A 21445-nucleotide genomic window follows, 5' to 3' on the forward strand; every position below is an offset into this window, starting at 1 on the left:
CTAAAGGAAAAATTCACTGTGTTCAAAGCAGCGGAAGGCGCCCGGGAATTGTCACCTAAAGCCCAAAGATCCCCTAAAAATTAAAAAATGGACCAATTGCAGAGATGTATTACAGGGCTCATGTGGTCAGAAAGAATATTCGGCACCCTTGTGTGTATAGTGCTGCACACTGTGCCTCAATCACATATAATGGCCCCGGGGCACGGGCACTGCAGTTGGCACTAAACGCTACAGCGCCACGGCCCACGTGCTTTCTATGTGGTGTTTACATGGATTAAAACTTGCTCCCACCTTTGCTCCATCTGCAGAGGCTGTTGGTGACTGATCTCACTGTGCTGCCAGTGTAGCTAGGTGTATATCGTGGGCTTTTGTAGAGCTTGTATCATGTGAGCACATGTGAGTCCTGGGACATTAGGCCTCATTTACTAAACCATATACAAAAAACAGGCACCTTTGAACCTTTCCCCACTTATTGCACCCAATGGCAGGCCCGGATTTGTGGCGGCCTTGGGGCGAATGGGGGGCGGGAATGGGGGCGGCCTTGGGGCGCCCATATAACAAATTCGGCTCGATAGCAAGGTCATTTACCAGTTAGAAAAGTGCAAAAAAGTGGCCAATTGCAGCCTTTATAGCACTTTGCACACTGCATTCTGACTAGTACAGGGCCGGAACTAGGGGCAGGCAGAAGGGGCACAACAGCCGCCAGGTATATGCAATAGGCACTTACCTCTTCTTCCTACCCATAGTTCTGCTCTTTAATTCCAGAAGCTGGGCCGACTGCAGGAATGGGCGATGGTGATGAGTGGTCCCCCTCAGAGTTGGACTGGAGGGTGAAGGCCCCATCGCGGCTCCCGCCCCAGGGGCCCTGCATTTGCCTGCGCCGCTGCACCCCCCCGCAACCCCGCAGGGCCCCCAATGTCCTCCCCCCGAGCGTGTAAATTTAACGTGCCAGGGGAGGAACAGTCGGGCAGGGGGAGCGCCGGCTAGGGTCGGGTCCCAGTCCGACCCTGATCCCCCTTCCTGCTCCCCACCATCATTTACTGCTCCTGTTTGTCACCGACCTGTGCTCATCACCCCCCTGCCCTGCTAGTCAAAGTCTAACCCCCACTTGGTGCTGCATTGCCCCACTCACTGTGGCATGGGGGGGTGCAATCAAGGGGCAGGCTTGTCTTGGGGGCTCTCTTCATTTGGCCCAGCAGTGTTCTACTATTGTCACAGGTCTCTAGATGTTACTGGGCCCCACAGCAAACTTAGCTTAGGGCCCCAAAATACTGGAATGTCTACAAAGATGTATTGAAATTGCTCATTAATTATGGCTTCACTGGCCCCCCCTGCAACCGCAGGGTCTGCTTTCTCTATAGTTACACCCCTGGCGTGTCCCTTGGTGTTGGCCCAGGGGTGGGTACCCACAAGTGCCCTTCTCTCCTGTAAAGCAACACAAGCAGGGGCCACACTGGCTGTGCGCACAGACCATGCAGGCAGTAACGCTCCAGGCTCTGCATCCGCTTTGTCAGCTCTGTCCCTCCTGCTATTCCGAGTAATGAGCCAAGGAAATCAGCGGAGAGCCGAGAGCTGCCAAGCCTGCAGTTTGGTGCCGCTCAGATCCACTCTCCCGCAGGAAGCTTCAGAGCGCTGGGCTGCTCATTTCATTCCCGCAGCATTACACCATGCCCCTCTCTCTCTGAGATATATACAAAGAATTACAATCATTTATCCTAATAATGTTGCCTTAGGCCTCTATTGATTACCTATTAAGCATGCATACCCTCTCAGCCAATGGGAATCCTGTATGTTACCTGCATCCCTGCTGTGCCGCTTCTAGAGTTGCCACCTGGCTGGTATTTCATCGGTTTAGCCTGTAAAATACCATCCAGGGCCAGGGCCGGTATCACAAATTTACCGGTAAATTTGTAATAATTTGTCCTCCGCACTTGCCTGTCTCTGATCTGCCCCAGACCCGCCTCCTATCCCCTCTCCACGGCCGGAACTAGGGGGAGACAGGAGAGGCACCTTCCTAGGGCACAACAGGGGGAGGGGCACTCAGAACGTACCTGTTCTGCCTACCCCTAGTCCAGGGGCCCTGCAGGTGCCCCCGCCAGCCACATCCCCTTAACCCCCCCCAGGGTCCCCCACCCAAAGTCTTCCCCTGAGTGCACGTAAGTTTAACACGTCACGGGAAGAACAGTCGGGCAGGGCGAGTGCTGGCATGGGTCAGGTCTGGGCCACCGGGGCCCACTAGAGCTGGGGCCCGCCGGGATTTTTCCCAGTCCAACCCTGGGCTTACCCCTCTCCCAGCTCCCTTTCTAGCCTACCCTGCTCACAATTTCCCACCAAATTCATGCCCGTCCGGACCCTCCCCTGCTTTGGCCAGAAAAATGATTGAGGAAATGTGGCAACCCCAGCCACTATTATGTAACCCCTGCTTGGGACGGAGGAGGGCCCACGGTTGTTGTTGCACTGTAAAGGTCCCCATACACGGGCTGATTCTAGCTGCCAATATCGGTCCCTTAGCCCGATTTGGCAGCTAATCGGCCCGTGTATGGGCACTACCGACGGGCCTGCCTGACCGATATCTGGCCTGAAATTGGGCAGATCTCGATCGGGCAGCTTAAAAAATCTAGTCAGATTGGGGTCCGCACCGGCTTGTTGATGCAGTCCCCAGACCGACTTTGCCTATACCCCCTGGGGCCAAATGATCGAATTAGCCTGGATTCTCCCGATATCGCCCACCTGTAGGTGGGGTTATCTGGAGATGATCCGCTCGCTTGGCGACATTGCCAAGTGAGCGGATCTGAAGGTGTATGGCCACCTTAAGGTCAAGTGGGACCAAATGATTCCCTCTTCTCTCTAGAGTCACTTTATTCCCCAGGCTACGCAAAGCTTACCTGAAATCGGGCAGATCTCGATTGGGCAGGTTAAGAAATCGCATCGGCTTGTTGATGCGGTCCCCGGACCGACTTTGCCTATACCCGTCATTATAATTCGATCGTTTGGCCCCAGGGCCAAACGATCGAATTAGCCTGGATTCTCCCAATATCGCCAACGTGTAGGTGGGGATATCGGGAGAAGATCCGCTCGCTTGGCGACATTGCCAAGCGAGCGGATCTGAAGGTGTATGGCCAGCTTAAGGTCAAGTGGGACCAATTGATTCCCTCTTCTCTCTAGAGTCACTTTATTCCCCAGGCTACGCAAAACTTACCAATCAAATCTAACCCACAACCGCAAATGTTTATTGCAAAGGTGCTTTAGACTGTGAGCTCTTGTGAGCAGGGCCCTCTAATCCTACTGTTTCACTGCATTAGCTGGCTTGTAGAAGCCCTATTCATGATAATATTAGTGTGAATAACTGTGTAACTTGCTGGCACCGTATGAATGATGATGAATGCGATTGATTCCCTTCGGGCTGTGATGACTAGCTCTAAACGTCAGCGTTGCTGGGTACTTGGCTCAAAGCAGACCAGCAGGCTGAGCTGGCACTTGGAGCTGACAGTTAATGGCTGCTTGCATCTGAGCAGCAGTTTCCAGGAAGGGTGAGCAATTGCCGGCAAAGTGAACACTGCCTGTGTGAGTGAGCGTTGGCACTGAGTGACTTCCAATTGCAGCCACATTCTGCCTGGAACACTGACTCTTACTGAACGAGCCAGTAAATCGTATCAATATTATGTATGAAATGACCAGCAGTGCCAACTATTAGATGCACCACGAGTGCTCTTGCCCACACAATGACACCACTAGCCTCCCAGCATTCCAGATTAACCTGCTGGCAATCATAACTGCCATTAGTACAAGTAATATGAATGGAGAGCAAACCTGGCCCGGGGCCATAGGTGCTTTGTTCATCCAGATCTGATGCAGAACCCTCAGAAAGGAAGTGGAAGACAGGTTTGGCCATGGCATTGGCTGGGGCAGGGGCCAAGCACTTTCTGAGAAACCAATGGAGATCCAGGAACCGGAAGATGATCCCCTAGAAGCCCAGTATGGCTGATATCTTCCCAGCCTTGTGCATGGTGTCAGTTCCATGAGAATATGATTTCTGATCTCTTAGATATTAAAGGGGCAGTTTGCCTTCAATTTAACCTGTAGTGTGTTATAGAATGCCCTAGCAACTTTGCAACTGGTTTTCATTATTTATTTGTTATAGTTTCTATATTATTTTCTCCTTCTTTTCAGCTTTCTGATGGGGTCTCTCACCCCGGCAGTCAAAAAAAACTATTGCCCTGTGGGTTATCAATTTTATTGTTATTGCAATGCTTTCTTACTTATCTTTTAAAGGTAAACTATGCCCCAGAACAATGTAGGTCTCTATAAAAATATATTGAATAAAACCCTGCTTTATCTGAATAAACTATTTTTAAAAAAATATACTTTTTTAGTAGTTTGTGCCACTGGGTAATCCTAAATAGAAAACTGCCATTTTAAGAATTAAGGGCCGCCCCCTGGGATCATAGGAGTCACAGTGCACACAAACAAGCCAAGGCACACATACATGCTAGGCCCCATCAGCCAATGAATGGGCAGAGTTCTGCCTTTCGCTCCCACACTACTTCCTGTTACAGTTAGAGCTGCATCACTTCCTGTCAGCTGATCTCTGAGGGAGCACACAGCCCATCACAAAATGGCGGCTCAAGGGAAAGGATGTAAAAGGGCAATATTTACTGATATATATATTCCAGTTTGGGGAGGTTCTTTAATAGGTCACTTAATATCATATAAACTATATGTTTGATCAGGAAATGCCACCATGCTCGAATGTTCCAGCCTATGAACAATAGGACCAGACCATGGGAATAGTTAGGAATATCAAATGCGGTTTACCTTGATTGGTATGGAGGCTTGGCCATTTTATGATCATATATGCACTTCCCTTATGCTTTACTTTTCCTTTACTAGCCTTGTACTTCTCTACATACAGATGCTCATGGTTGGGTGACCCAAGTAGCCTGGCCAAGGTGAGGACAGGTTAAAAGATACACCAGCCCTACATACGTATTGAGCTGAAAGGTTTGGGCAATGGACCAAACCAAGAAGCGGCTACAGGTGAGCCAGGGACACACAGCATAAACAGTCCCAAGATTGGGCCAATTACCAATAACAATGGCTGGGAATGCAGTTATACTTCTATCGCCCCAAACTCTTCTCACAGAGGCAAAAACACAGTGAAATATGAATGATCCATTTGTCTTTTTAGCCCATAAAGAAGTGAATTCCAGGGAGAGGATGACATATTTTTGTCTTAGAAGGATGAGCGGCTGTTACTGTAACGGACGTGTGGAGGAGTCGAGCAGGAACATCACTGCCACATGTCAGACAGCTAATCCTCTGCATACCTTGCGTTTGATATGTAGCAACTCTAGGAAGAAGGGGGAAGCCAGAATGATGGATGGGACTAAAGCTGCACGGCCATTAGGTGTTTGGGAGGAAGAATTTATCATTAAATAGTGAAACAGGCTATTTCCTATAGCAGAAGAGCTACTGGGGCTTCACAGACATTTTAGTTACTTGCACAGCAGGTAATGTCGCTCTTTAGTCTTCATATCTCTCCTGGCCTTAAGCCTGGGCCCCCCAAATCCCCCCCTAACTGGCCTTCAGGCTGGGCCCCCTTAGCCCATAACAAGGTTACAGATATATAGAAACATTGGGGTAACAGTCACCCTGCTATAGTTCCAGGGGTACCCAGGGCACAAATAAGCACTCACCCCAAATCCACCCTAACTGGCCTTCAGGCTGGGCCCCCTTAGCCCATAACAAGGTTACAGATATATAGAAACATTGGGGTAACAGTCACCCTGCTATAGTTCCAGGGGTACCCAGGGCACAAATAAGCACTCACCCCAAATCCCCCCTAACTGGCCTTCAGGCTGGGCCCCCTTAGCCCATAACAAGGTTACAGATATATAGAAACATTGGGGTAACAGTCACCCTGCTATAGTTCCAGGGGTACCCAGGGCACAAATAAGCACTCACCCCAAATCTCCCCCTAACTGGCCTTCAGGCTGGGCCCCCTTAGCCCATAACAAGGTTACAGATATATAGAAACATTGGGGTAACAGTCACCCTGCTATAGTTCCAGGGGTACCCAGGGCACAAATAAGCACTCACCCCAAATCTCCCCCTAACTGGCCTTCAGGCTGGGCCCCCTTAGCCCATAACAAGGTTACAGATATATAGAAACATTGGGGTAACAGTCACCCTGCTATAGTTCCAGGGGTACCCAGGGCACAAATAAGCACTCACCCCAAATCTCCCCCTAACTGGCCTTCAGGCTGGGCCCCCTTAGCCCATAACAAGGTTACAGATATATAGAAACATTGGGGTAACAGTCACCCTGCTATAGTTCCAGGGGTACCCAGGGCACAAATAAGCACTCACCCCAAATCCCCCCCTAACTGGCCTTCAGGCTGGGCCCCCTTAGCCCATAACAAGGTTACAGATATATAGAAACATTGGGGTAACAGTCACCCTGCTATAGTTCCAGGGGTACCCAGGGCACAAATAAGCACTCACCCCAAATCCCCCCCTAACTGGCCTTCAGGCTGGGCCCCCTTAGCCCATAACAAGGTTACAGATATATAGAAACATTGGGGTAACAGTCACCCTGCTATAGTTCCAGGGGTACCCAGGGCACAAATAAGCACTCACCCCAAATCTCCAGCCTGGAGAAACCATTCAGAGAACCTTTCTTTTCAAATCCTTCCGTGTTCATTAACTCTTATCTGCCTGCCATCTTTCCCATTTCCAGCATGCATTTATTTGGAATATTTCAGTTTCAGCAAGTCTGGCAAATCCGTGGAAGATTTCTGGAATCTAATAAATCAATGATAATACTAATTAATGACATGTACAGATATTTAGTCGGTTGTCTGAGGCAAGAAAACAGCATATTTATTACTATTACACAGACAGAAAACATTAGTGCTGCTAAATCTCACAGAGATCAGAAGGCTGCCGGCCTTGCCATTCCCAGGCTACTAACATCTGCTAGAAGATCCTGCTAATCACTCTGGGTTGATCCTGGCTCATCCCTGAATGTCTTTGAAGAAAGGGCCCATCGCTTTGACCATGTATGGGCACTGCCTTGATAAAATATGAATTGTACAGACATTGATATTCGGTGGAAGGATACATTATAGGGGAACTCTGGTTTTGAACCAAAATTTGTTAAAGATCTCCGCACTCCACAGAAACCCCTAATATACCTTTCACTGTAATCTGTTCCTTCAAAAAGTGTGAATAAATACCATTTTTATATTTCTGCATCATTTGAAATCCTGGCAGGGGAGGAGGGACTAAAACACTGATGTAACAACCTCTCCACAGCTTACAGACACGATGCAGGAACTACATAACTATATCTGTTGGTTAAGTACTCATTCTAGGGCTATAGTTTACCTTTAATATTATAGCTCAAGTATGGGGTTACGCCAAGAAAAGCAACTCTACCAGTTCCATCTTCTGTTTACTGAGAAGAAGCCAAAGAACACAAGAGAGGAGCCAATACCAACATTCCTTCATAATAAAACAGGAAAATCCTCACTTTATTTCTCTTTATTAAAGTTGACTTATGTTCTGCGTGATAAACTAGAGCAGTGATCCCCAACCAGTGGCTCGCGAGCAACATGCTGCTCCCATTATTCATTTTGTCATCAGTTTTCATTTCCAACACACCAAATTATTGAAAATGATAGGAGAATGAAACCTTGAATGATGAATATAGCTAGAAATGCCATACTTTATATACTGAATCACACCTATAGTTTTAACATCTCATCTATAATGATCCAGGCCTTCAAAGGGCGTTAAATATTGAAAAGTGCAAAGTTTGGTAGAAATAATATAAATGCAAGTTATGCACTAAATAGTTGGGGTCCTTACTTGAAAGGATCTGGGGGTTTTGTAGATAACAAGTTGTCTAATTCCAGGCAGTGTCATTCTGTGGCTACTAAAGCAAATAAAGTGCTGTCTTGTATAAAAAGGGCATTGACTCAAGGGATGAGAACATAATTTTGCCCCTTTATAGGTCCCTGGTAAGGCCTCACCTTGAGTATGGGGGGCAGTTTTGGGCTCCAGTCCTTAAGAAGGATATTAATGAGCTGGAGAGAGTGCAGAGACTGCACCTAAACTGGTAAAGGGGATGGAAGGGTTAAGCTATGAGGTGAGACTATAAACAACCGCAAAAATTCCTCTGCACTCACCCATTATCAATATGTAGAAATAGGACATTAGGACATTTCTGTGCATTCAGCTACTAAGAAATGCCTTCCCTCCCCATCCCAAAAAGAGGGATTGTTTGTCCGTACATTGCAATATACTTCAAGCTGGCGAACTACGTCAAGGTCATCCCTTCTGGCCAGTCCTACACTGACTGACTTATATAAGTAATTTAAGATTAGTACTGAGCAAAGGGACTAAGTTTTACCTGCAACATGCTTGCTTATAAGGTTAAAACTCCCATATGGTTGCCCTTTTATTGACTCCATTGGGATCACCTGACTGTAGCTGGGAATAGTGGGGGCTATATGAGGTGAGACTGTCAAGGTTGGCATTGTTTTCTCTGGAAAAGAGGCGCTTGCGAGGGGACATGATTACTCTGTACAAGTACATTAGAGGGGATTATAGGCACATGGGGGGGTTCTTTTTTCCCATAAAAATAATTAGCCTCCAAGAGGGGCCTGGATTATTTCTTCAACAAGCATTGTATCCAAGGCTATTGTGATATTAATATCTACAGTTAGTATTAATGTTGGTATATATGGTTTATGTATGAGAGTGTATAGATAGGTCAGTGTGGGTCTGTATGTGAGTGGATAGATAGGTCAGTGTGGGTCTGTATGTGAGTGGATAGATAGGTCAGTGTGGGTCTGTATGTGAGTGGATAGATAGGTCAGTGTGGGTCTGTATGTGAGTGGATAGGTCAGTGTGGGTCTGTATGTGAGTGGATAGACAGGTCAGTATGGGTCTGTATGTGAGTGGATAGATAGGTCAGTGTGGGGCTGTATGTGAGTGGATAGATAGGTCAGTGTGGGTCTGTATGTGAGTGGATAGATAGGTCAGTGTGGGTCTGTATGTGAGTGGATAGGTCAGTGTGGGTCTGTATGTGAGTGTATAGATAGGTCAGTATGGGTCTGTATGTGAGTGGATAGGTCAGTGTGGGTCTGTATGTGAGTGGATAGGTCAGTGTGGGTCTGTATGTGAGTGGATAGATAGGTCAGTGTGGGTCTGTATGTGAGTGGATAGGTCAGTGTGGGTCTGTATGTGAGTGTATAGATAGGTCAGTGTGGGTCTGTATGTGAGTGTATAGATAGGTCAGTGTGGGTCTGTATGTGAGTGGATAGGTCAGTGTGGGTCTGTATGTGAGTGTATAGATAGGTCAGTGTGGGTCTGTATGTGAGTGGATAGGTCAGTGTGGGTCTGTATGTGAGTGTATAGATAGGTCAGTGTGGGTCTGTATGTGAGTGGATAGGTCAGTGTGGGTCTGTATGTGAGTGTATAGATAGGTCAGTATGGGTCTGTATGTGAGTGGATAGGTCAGTGTGGGTCTGTATGTGAGTGGATAGGTCAGTGTGGGTCTGTATGTGAGTGGATAGGTCAGTATGGGTCTGTATGTGAGTGGATAGATAGGTCAGTGTGGGTCTGTATGTGAGTGGATAGATAGGTCAGTGTGGGTCTGTATGTGAGTGGATAGGTCAGTGTGGGTCTGTATGTGAGTGTATAGATAGGTCAGTGTGGGTCTGTATGTGAGTGGATAGGTCAGTGTGGGTCTGTATGTGAGTGTATAGATAGGTCAGTGTGGGTCTGTATGTGAGTGTATAGATAGGTCAGTGTGGGTCTGTATGTGAGTGGATAGGTCAGTGTGGGTCTGTATGTGAGTGTATAGATAGGTCAGTGTGGGTCTGTATGTGAGTGGATAGGTCAGTGTGGGTCTGTATGTGAGTGTATAGATAGGTCAGTGTGGGTCTGTATGTGAGTGGATAGGTCAGTGTGGGTCTGTATGTGAGTGTATAGATAGGTCAGTGTGGGTCTGTATGTGAGTGGATAGGTCAGTGTGGGTCTGTATGTGAGTGGATAGGTCAGTGTGGGTCTGTATGTGAGTGTATAGATAGGTCAGTGTGGGTCTGTATGTGAGTGGATAGGTCAGTGTGGGTCTGTATGTGAGTGGATAGGTCAGTGTGGGTCTGTATGTGAGTGTATAGATAGGTCAGTATGGGTCTGTATGTGAGTGGATAGATAGGTCAGTGTGGGTCTGTATGTGAGTGGATAGATAGGTCAGTGTGGGTCTGTATGTGAGTGGATAGGTCAGTGTGGGTCTGTATGTGAGTGGATAGATAGGTCAGTGTGGGTCTGTATGTGAGTGGATAGGTCAGTGTGGGTCTGTATGTGAGTGGATAGGTCAGTATGGGTCTGTATGTGAGTGGATAGATAGGTCAGTATGGGTCTGTATGTGAGTGGATAGATAGGTCAGTATGGGTCTGTATGTGAGTGGATAGATAGGTCAGTGTGGGTCTGTATGTGAGTGGATAGGTCAGTGTGGGTCTGTATGTGAGTGGATATATAGGTCAGTGTGGGTCTGTATGTGACTATGTTACTATGTAACAATGCAATGGTTCTTTCCCTGAAGAACAGCATATGGCCACTAAATAGTGAGCAACTCGGGTGTGATGTGCCAACATCAGTGCAAATTTGTACCCGATTTTCGTGACTTGTGCTCACCCCAAGTTTGATGGTATTTCCAGGGTTCCCTAGCACCCATGTACACAACTGATCAGAGCAAGCTGGGGCACAGTGGCACTTAGCACAAGTTGCCAGGCACTATGGGTACAATTATCTTTATAGACAGCATCAATGGCTGCTCATTCTCGCATTCATTTGTATTGTGGTTGTAAATGAGCCCTATCATCAGATTGCTGTATATTGGCCGGAGATTGAATCCAACACCCAAGCAACGATGCTGGCAAACTGCATCCTAAGCAAATTCACTGCTTCACTCGGGACTATAATTTAATGTAGAGGGGGGTTATTGTTAACCTTTTCAAAACTGGAGCCACTCTCCCTACCTGTCATCCTGGAACCGGGCTCATAATACCAGAAACTACGGGTATGGGATCTGTTATGCAGAAAGCTCTGAATTAAGGGAAGGCTATTTCCCATAGACTCTAATTTAAGCAAATAACTCTGAATTTTAAAAATGATTTTCTTTTTCTCTGCAATAATAAAACAGTACCTTGTATTTGATCCCAACTAAGATATAATTAACCATTATTGGGGGCAGAACAGCCCTATTGGGTTTATTTAATGGTTAAATGATTCCCTTTTCTCTGTAATAATAAAACAGTACCTGTACTTGATCCCAACTAAGATATAATTACCCCTTATTGGGGGCAGAACAGCCCTATTGGGTTTATTTAATGGTTAAATGATTCCCTTTTCTCTGTAATAATAAAACAGTACCTTGTATTTGATCCCAACTAAGATATAATTACCCATTATTGGGGGCAGAACAGCCCTATTGGGTTTATTTAATGGTTAAATGATTCCCTTTTCTCTGTAATAATAAAACAGTACCTGTACTTGATTCCAACTAAGATATAATTACCCCTTATTGGGGGCAGAACAGCCCTATTGGGTTTATTTAATGGTTAAATTATTCCCTTTTCTCTGTAATAATAAAACAGTACCTGTACTTGATCCCAACTAAGATATAATTACCCCTCATTGGGGCAGAACAGTCCTATTGGGTTTATTTAATGGTTAAATGATTTTTTTATTAGACTTAAAGGGGTAGTCTACCATTAATATGTCATAGAATGGCCATTTCAAAGCATCTTTTCAACTAGTCTTCGTTATTTATTTTTTTATAGTTTTTGAATTATTTGCCTTATTTTTCTGCCTCTTTGCAGTGTTCAAATGGGGGTCACTGACCCCAACAACCAAAACACTATTGCTCTGTGAGGCATCAATTATATTATTATTGTTACTTTTTCTTACTTTCTATTCAGCCCCTCTACTATTCATATATCGGTCACTCTCTCAAACCACTCCCTGGTTACTATGGTAAATTGGACCCTAGCAACCAGATAACTGCTGAAATTCCAAACTGGCACTGTGGAAAAGCTGTGGAACAAACAGTACAATAATTTCAAAATGACCAATAATAAGAAATAAAGACCAATTGCAAATTGGCTCATAGGAGCACTCTACCTCATACCAAAAGATGAACAATCTCTTTAAGGTATGGAGATCCCAATTATGGAAAGACCCCATAACCAGAAACCCCAACTCCCAAGCATTCAGGTCCCTTACCTGTACTAGTCAGCCTATATGCCAAACACAGCTATGTGCCCAGTAAAAAAACACAATAACAGAAACCCATAGTCACCACTTATACCCTAACTTTTGAAAATAATATTTTTTTCTCTCACAATTTCACTGTGCACCCCCCCCCCCCCCCCCCCCGCCCTTTAGTAAAGGTGTTTCACTATAGAAAACAGCTCGGCTTGGCCACGTCAGTACTAAAGCCTGAGCATTTTCTCCGCTACTCTACACGCCCTACTTAATACTAATTATATTTATTTATAATTTCACGGGATGCTCGCAGTCCACGTTGACAATCTGGCACCGTGCCCTTACCCAAGATGGGCGCATCTCCCTGTCAAGTTTACAAACAGCGCCAGTGAGTTGAGGGTCTAGCAAGTGGTTGAGCTGGGACACCACGATTGGCCAGGGAGGCAGCGGGAGCTCAATCACTTCCTCGTACTGAACCAATGACCGTGAGTTTCGAAGGTGACGCTTCACATCGGCTCCGCCCACCCCATGAGGGTGCCTGTCAGAGCGCTGGGTCAGACGGGCTCATTCCTAGTCTGTTCGGGAGGAGATGGCGCCTGGGAATGTTATGGGGGCCGCCGAGGAGCTGGCTGACCAGGTAATAAGCTGAACCCATTGCCACGTCACGAAAAAACTTGCGATCTTCTGTTCTCCATTTCGTACACTGTGTAAATATAGCCTATGGCATACCCCCCTCTATGAATTAGTGGTGCCTTCTGTAGTCACTTAGGAGTGAGAGATAGGAGAAACCATTTATAGAAATTGGGGGGGGCAGGAGCGACGTGTCATTTAGAAGGGTTGAATGGGGTTCATGCATATAAAATGCAGAAAAGAATAGTTATCCACACTCACTGCTCTTCCATATGTCCATTGTACGTCTCGTCAGCCCTGCAGGTTTCCAGTAAAGAAACACTATATTTACAATATAAATAACATTTGTGAGAGCATCCCCAAGGTTGTAAAGCAATAATTAGTCATTTAGATCTCATCTCAGTACTAATTATCAGCAGTATAGACTGCCCCAATCATATCAGTGCATTGGAGATATATTGACTGTACAATTGCAAACTATAAAGGTGACTGGGTTATACAAGGTGCAATGTGTGTTGCTGGTCTAGTAACCATAGTAACCAATCAGCAGGCAGTAGTTGCTCTTCACTCTGCTGTTAGAACACCAGAAGTTTCAGTTACTGATGCAGGAGGAGTCTCCTGATGCTTTGCTGCTCCTATTGCACTAAGTAACTCTAATAACTATAACAATAAAACTGTGCTGCCCTGCTGGAGGTGCGGGCTGACAGGGCCCACTCTATGGGGGGGGGGGAGCTATAGTATTTTTGATGCTGAAAGGCAAGTGGCTACATGTTGGGTCAGGATATGGCAGAGAGAGAGGTGGTTTATTTTGATAGCTCATCTCAGAGGGAAATCCAACTTGGGTGTGATTGCTGGGATCTGAGATAGAGAGGCTCACTTAGGGTCCAATGTGGGGAATATTCAGTGTATAGATAATTACCCTCCCGTACCATCTTATGTTCTGTTATCGGCATCATTACCTGTTGTTTCCCCACACTTTCTTTTTTGCCTATCCCACAGCCACTATCTCTCCCTACTATACCTATTATCCCCCCACTGCTACTATAGGCACCATCTCTCCCTACTATACCTGCTATCCCACAGCCCCAGTCCCTTCCCAGAGGCTATTATCCCCCACTGCTACTATAGGCACCATCTCTCCCTACTATACCTGCTATCCCACAGCCCCAGTCCCTTCCCAGAGGCTATTATCCCCCCACTGCTACTATAGGCACCATCTCTCCCTACTATACCTGCTATCCCACAGCCCCAGTCCCTTCCCAGAGGCTATTATCCCCCCACTGCTACTATAGGCACCATCTCTCCCTACTATACCTGCTATCCCACAGCCCCAGTCCCTTCCCAGAGGCTATTATCCCCCCACTGCTACTATAGGCACCATCTCTCCCTACTATACCTGCTATCCCACAGCCCCAGTCCCTTCCCAGAGGCTATTATCCCCCCACTGCTACTATAGGCACCATCTCTCCCTACTATACCTGCTATCCCACAGCCCCAGTCCCTTCCCAGAGGCTATTATCCCCCCACTGCTACTATAGGCACCATCTCTCCCTACTATACCTGCTATCCCACAGCCCCAGTCCCTTCCCAGAGGCTATTATCCCACTGCTACTATAGGCACCATCTCTCCCTACTATACCTGCTATCCCACAGCCCCAGTCCCTTCCCAGAGGCTATTATCCCCCCCACTGCTACTATAGGCACCATCTCTCCCTACTATACCTGCTATCCCACAGCCCCAGTCCCTTCCCAGAGGCTATTATCCCCCACTGCTACTATAGGCACCATCTCTCCCTACTATCCCACAGCCCCAGTCCCTTCCCAGAGGCTATTATCCCCCCACTGCTACTATAGCCACCATCTCTCCCTACTATACCTGCTATCCCACAGCCCCAGTCCCTTCCCAGAGGCTATTATCCCCCCACTGCTACTATAGGCACCATCTCTCCCTACTATACCTGCTATCCCACAGCCCCAGTCCCTTCCCAGAGGCTATTATCCCCCCACTGCTACTATAGGCACCATCTCTCCCTACTATACCTGCTATCCCACAGCCCCAGTCCCTTCCCAGAGGCTATTATCCCCCCACTGCTACTATAGGCACCATCTCTCCCTACTATACCTGCTATCCCACAGCCCCAGTCCCTTCCCAGAGGCTATTATCCCCCCACTGCTACTATAGGCACCATCTCTCCCTACTATACCTGCTATCCCACAGCCCCAGTCCCTTCCCAGAGGCTATTATCCCCCCACTGCTACTATAGGCACCATCTCTCCCTACTATACCTGCTATCCCACAGCCCCAGTCCCTTCCCAGAGGCTATTATCCCCCCACTGCTACTATAGGCACCATCTCTCCCTACTATACCTGCTATCCACAGCCCCAGTCCCTTCCCAGAGGCTATTATCCCCCCACTGCTACTATAGGCACCATCTCTCCCTACTATACCTGCTATCCCACAGCCCCAGTCCCTTCCCAGAGGCTATTATCCCCCCACTGCTACTATAGGCACCATCTCTCCCTACTATACCTGCTATCCCACAGCCCCAGTCCCTTCCCAGAGGCTATTATCCCCCCCACTGCTACTATAGGCACCATCTCTCCCTACTATACCTGCTATCCCACAGCCCCAGTCCCTTCCCAGACGCTATTATCCCCCCCACTGCTACTATAGGCACCATCTCTCCCTACTATCCCACAGCCCCAGTCCCTTCCCAGAGGCTATTATCCCCCCACTGCTACTATAGGCACCATCTCTCCCTACTATACCTGCTATCCCACAGCCCCAGTCCCTTCCCAGAGGCTATTATCCCCCCACTGCTACTATAGGCACCATCTCTCCCTACTATACCTGCTATCCCACAGCCCCAGTCCCTTCCCAGAGGCTATTATCCCCCCACTGCTACTATAGGCACCATCTCTCCCTACTATACCTGCTATCCCACAGCCCCAGTCCCTTCCCAGAGGCTATTATCCCCCCACTGCTACTATAGGCACCATCTCTCCCTACTATACCTGCTATCCCACAGCCCCAGTCCCTTCCCAGAGGCTATTATCCCCCCACTGCTACTATAGGCACCATCTCTCCCTACTATACCTGCTATCCCACAGCCCCAGTCCCTTCCCAGAGGCTATTATCCCCCCACTGCTACTATAGGCACCATCTCTCTCTACTATACCTGCTATCCCACAGCCCCAGTCCCTTCCCAGAGGCTATTATCCCCCCACTGCTACTATAGGCACCATCTCTCCCTACTATACCTGCTATCCCACAGCCCCAGTCCCTTCCCAGAGGCTATTATCCCACTGCTACTATAGGCACCATCTCTCCCTACTATACCTGCTATCTCACAGCCCCAGTCCCTTCCCAGAGGCTATTATCCCTCCACTGCTACTATAGGCACCATCTCTCCCTACTATACCTGCTATCCCACAGCCCCAGTCCCTTCCCAGAGGCTATTATCCCTCCACTGCTACTATAGGCACCATCTCTCCCTACTATACCTGCTATCCCACAGCCCCAGTCCCTTCCCAGAGGCTATTATCCCTCCACTGCTACTATAGGCACCATCTCTCCCTACTATACCTGCTATCCCACAGCCCCAGTCCCTTCCCAGAGGCTATTATCCCCCCACTGCTACTATAGGCACCATCTCTCCCTACTATACCTGCTATCCCACAGCCACAGTCCCTTCCCAGAGGCTATTATCCCCCCACTGCTACTATAGGCACCATCTCTCCCTACTATACCTGCTATTCCACAGCCCCAGTCCCTTCCCAGAGGCTATTATCCCCCCACTGCTACTATAGGCACCATCTCTCCCTACTATACCTGCTATCCCACAGCCCCAGTCCCTTCCCAGAGGCTATTATCCCCCCCCCCACTGCTACTATAGGCACCATCTCTCCCTACTATACCTGCTATCCCACAGCCCCAGTCCCTTCCCAGAGGCTATTATCCCCCCACTGCTACTATAGACATCATCTCTCCCTACTATACCTGCTACCCCTCAGCCACACTGTGTTGTTAATGTACAATGAGTCACATCTATACATATTAAATTGCTTTCTGTCTCTTTGATTGCAGTTCCTGCGTGTCACTAAGCGGTACCTCCCACACATAGCCCACCTGTGCCTGATCAGTACATTTCTGGAGGACGGGCTACGCATGTGGCTGCAGTGGAATGAGCAGAGGGAATACATAAACATGTCGTGGAACTGTGGGATGCACCTTGCAACCCTCTTTGTCATCTTCAACCTATGTGGCCAGCTAGGTAAGCGGCTGGTAACCTCCTTTTACTATTAATACTAAACTGACTCTGACAGTTGTGGGAGGAGTGATTGGGCATCCTGCATCATTCATATGTCCAGTATAAGCTCTGTATTCGCCTGGCGCCTTTCTATTCCAGTTATATACAGTGCAGCCACCCCAGTGGTGGGATCCTGAATGTTTTTTGTGTTTTTCCCCAGCTGGCTGTGTTCTGGTCCTGACACGGAAGTTTGTGCCCTATGCTTGCTTTGGGCTGCTCGGGATCATCATCCTGCAGGTAAGGAGCCTATGAGCAGCAGTACAGGGGCTGTTTGGCAGAGTAATACCCTGGGGGACGGGTGGCTGTGTGGTACAAATTACTTTCCCCAGGAAAAACGAATATAACACGTGTGTTTGTATTTTTCAGACCGTTGTTTATAATATCCTGTGGGATGCAAAGTTTCTCATGAGGTGGGTGCTTTTTGTCTGTTCATTCATCAACCAATAGTGGTTCTGCCTGTTATTCTTACTGTACATTCTCTCCGTTACCAGTGCTTCCATGGCTGCCCCCCCACTACTCCGTAAAATGTGCAACAGGCTCTTTCTTTTCTTTCTTCCCTGGCTGCCACATTTAAGGCTAATGTCAGACCAGGCGTATGGCGTATATTTTTGGCAAGCTGAAGCGTTTTTCAGCTTGCCAAAATATACGCCATACGCCTGGTCTGACATTAGCCTAAAGGAACAGTAATTACTTTAATACATTTGTATTTTTGGTGGTAAAGTATAATATACTGTGTGGGATCCCTAGAGGCCCTAGCTAAACCACCCTATAGGGGCATCTCCCCGTATTATAAAGCAATGCTTCCTATCAAAACAGTAGTGGAGTCTATTCAGAGAGCACTAAAAATAATTCAAAACAAACAACCCATGTGGACCCCCATATGGGGCAATAAATACCTCTCACACTTCCATTGAGTACCTGAGGCTGTTAGGTGGGCAGCTGCTGGAGTTAAAACATTAGGAGACATCACCATAGGTGGGGAATGTAAACAATTTAATGCACTTTAAGCCGAATTCCAGCTTCCAGCGAACACGATATTTCAATATTTACAACTAAAACGCGCCTTCCAGGCACAATTCCCCATAGGGCCAATAGCCATTACTGAAACCACGTTGGAGCGATATCTCCGCCGACCCGACTTGGTGAATGTACATTGTACTAATGCAAACAAATACCCCCCAGCAGCACAAGGGTAAACAACAATGGCGTGAAGACATACCAGAGGAAGAGATGTGGAAAGATGCCCTAAATCAGGTACCCCAAATAACCATCTCTAGTAGAGATAGATATAGATATAAAGTCTATCTCACCCCACAAGGAGTGGCTAGAATATACTCTGGGGCCTCTGACCAGTGTCCTAAACATCATAACAAGGTGGGGTCCTTTTACCATGTTTAACATGGGTAAGTAATGGGGGGATTGTGGGAGAAAATGGTTTTATAAGTGTATCATCACTTCTACTGAATATGTTTAAGGGTATATAAACCCTACAAGTGAATTTGATATGCACTCCCAAGCTGCTATTCCTATGTCTCTAACGCTGCCCTTTTCCCATCTTTCCCCAGGAACATGGCTTTGGTTGGGGGTCTCTTGCTTCTCTTGGCCGAGTCCCGGTCAGAAGGGAAGTCCATGTTTGCCGGAGTCCCTAACATGGGCGGCACGTCGCCGCGTCAGTACATGCAGCTGGGAGGCAGGGTGCTGCTCATTCTTATGTTCATGACTCTGCTTCACTTCAATGCCAGCCCCTTCACCGTACGTACGATAGGGAGGTGCATGGAAGGAGTTCTGTGCCTTGGGCGGGATTGTCCCATTAGTGGAGGGAGGTGGTTTAAACTGGTGAATAAGACAGGCCATTACAGTATAGATGTGTTTAAATCAGAAGTCCCCAAAATTCTAACCCAAGGGGCCGGATCAAGGGCCCCTCAGACTGTTGGGGGGCCGGACCGCCATCAACAGGACCCAACCCCCACCCTCCGGTCGACGCCGGGGTGGGGGGGGAAATGGTGCACTTTTACTTTCCATCAGGGTCTCTCAGTTCGCAGAATTTCTCTTGTAGGTGAAGAAGAAACCTTCATTTAGCCCACATCCTCTTTCATATCCCGCCCGCCGCCGCCCCCCCGGCGGGTCCTACCTGTACCAGATCCCCCGGTCCGTCTTTCATCTTAGCTCCCCTGTGCCGCTCCCCGCTGAGTCCTCTCTCTCCACTGCCAGGTGGGAGGACGCAGCGGGGGCCAGGTAAATCGCTCTGGGAGGCCATAGTTTGGGAACCGCTGGTGTAAATGAACGCTAGGGGGCATATTTATTACGTTATACACATATAGACGTGTGTAAGCCAGCATTACTGGCGATATTGCCCATAGCATCCAATCAGATCTTTGCTTTTGTTTTCTAAATTGTAGGTAACTGTTGAAATTGAATTGCTATGGTTGCTATGGGCAACATCGCCAATGATGTTGGCTTACACACTATAATAAATATGCCCCTTAGCGTGGAGATTATAGAGGTGGGAAATGATGGCTGAGGGGCGGGAATATTAGATACAAACACACAGCTAACACTTTTTCCTGTCTCCCCTCAGATATTCCAAGATATTTTTGGCCTGGCCCTTATTCTCCTGGTTGCCGTGGGCTTCAAGACCAAACTGGCGGCACTTACTCTGGTGCTGTGGCTCCTCGTCATCAATGTGGTTCAGAATGCTTTCTGGACAGTACCATCGTATCGTCCCCTCCATGACTTCCTGAAGTACGATTTCTTCCAGACCCTGTCGGTCATGGGGGGGCTGCTCCTGGTGGTAGCACTAGGGCCCGGGGGAGTTTCCATGGATGAACATAAGAAGAAATGGTGATCTCTTCCAGCGTTTGCCCTTCCACCACCAGGGACTGTTTATCTAGTTTTGGATGATTGTACAGCTCCGTCATATAACTGGTTACTTGAGCCAGTGTCCCGGTTGGGCCAAAGAATCATTGTCCTCTGAAGGGGGTGGGATGCAACAGGTTCATTTAGCACATCTTAAATCCATAATTTCATACAAGGACATAAGATTGGCTCCCATGGATGTGCTTCCATCTCTAATGGTTGGAGGTTTGCCCTAGATTCCTAACCGTACAGGTCCTAGAGGTTTGAGTCTGGCCCCATTGGTAGGGAGGTGGGGGCTTATTTTCCGCTTACCTCTAGAACCATCATGGAGATGGGAAGGAATTACGATAGTAGTGTATGTTGACGTAACAGACTTTTCTATGCATTTGGGGTGCATAGGAAATTCTGTTTTTAGCTGGAATAGGGTGTGGTTGAGTGTTCCGGGGGCTTCTGGAAAATCAACCAGGAAGGCAGACCAAGTCTTGGAGCACAGTCTAGTAGGGATACTGAGAGGCAGCAGGGGTATTGGATATCTCTCCCAGAATCCATGTAGAACAAAAGAATCAGGGTAAGAAACAAGTTCCTCCGACAACATCCTATTTCTGTTGCCCCCTGGGTAAGTTGGCTTGGGCGGGGTGCATGTATTATAAGCCTACTGCCTATTGGTAGACTGGAAACAGGGAGAAGCTACTTACCTAATTGTATTATTTGGGGTTATCCCTCCCATCATCACATTTCACAACGGGCGGAAACAGAACGCCGCTCGCTTCTGGGCCGCCCAGAACATGGCTGGAAACTCTTCCCTGCTCGGCAGACACATCAAAGTGCTTTGTACCAATGAACTGGGGTGTTTATTTTAGTGTCACGGATATAGAAATTTTATGCTGCTGTTCGGCCACTTGGGCTAAACTCATCTTCCAACGATATCTGCCCTTTTCTGATGCTTTTTATATAATAAAAGTTATACTCGTAGGCACGCTGTGGGCTAAGTCCTGTGTCACACAAAGACCAACTGCAACAGTCGCCAAACTCTGCCCCTTTGTTTAGAGACACAACATTATCCGGAAGGGACAGCTGTGAAACCCAATATCAAAATGTGCTTCCCAAAGCCTATGGGATCTGTTATCTGGAAACCCATTATCCACAAAGCTCTGAATTACGGGAAGGCCATCTCCTATAGACTGCATTTTAATGAAATATTTCACATTTATTTTTAATGTTATTTCCTTTTTCTCTAATAAAACAGTGCCTTGTACTTGGTCCCAACTCACATATTCTTATTGCAGATAAAACAATTCTATTGGCTTTATATGATGTTTGAATGATTTTTAATTACACTTACGTTATGGTGATTCAAATTACGGAAAGA

The 21445-nt window shown here is 47.5% G+C and overlaps 1 protein-coding gene across 1 annotated transcript; it reads left to right on the forward strand.

Moving 5' to 3' along the window:
- The first annotated feature begins 12857 nt into the window (after window positions 1-12857).
- surf4.1 (surfeit 4, gene 1) lies at window positions 12858-21336 on the forward strand. Its single transcript, NM_001008087.2, is given in 6 exon segments — window positions 12858-12916; window positions 16998-17184; window positions 17381-17457; window positions 17587-17630; window positions 18786-18972; window positions 19799-21336. Coding segments are annotated over 6 exon segments (810 nt in total). The 5' UTR covers window positions 12858-12868; the 3' UTR covers window positions 20066-21336.
- The last annotated feature ends 109 nt before the right edge of the window (window positions 21337-21445 follow it).

Source organism: Xenopus tropicalis, chromosome 3 (genome assembly GCF_000004195.4).
Source record: "Xenopus tropicalis strain Nigerian chromosome 3, UCB_Xtro_10.0, whole genome shotgun sequence".
Taxonomy (NCBI): domain Eukaryota; kingdom Metazoa; phylum Chordata; class Amphibia; order Anura; family Pipidae; genus Xenopus; species Xenopus tropicalis.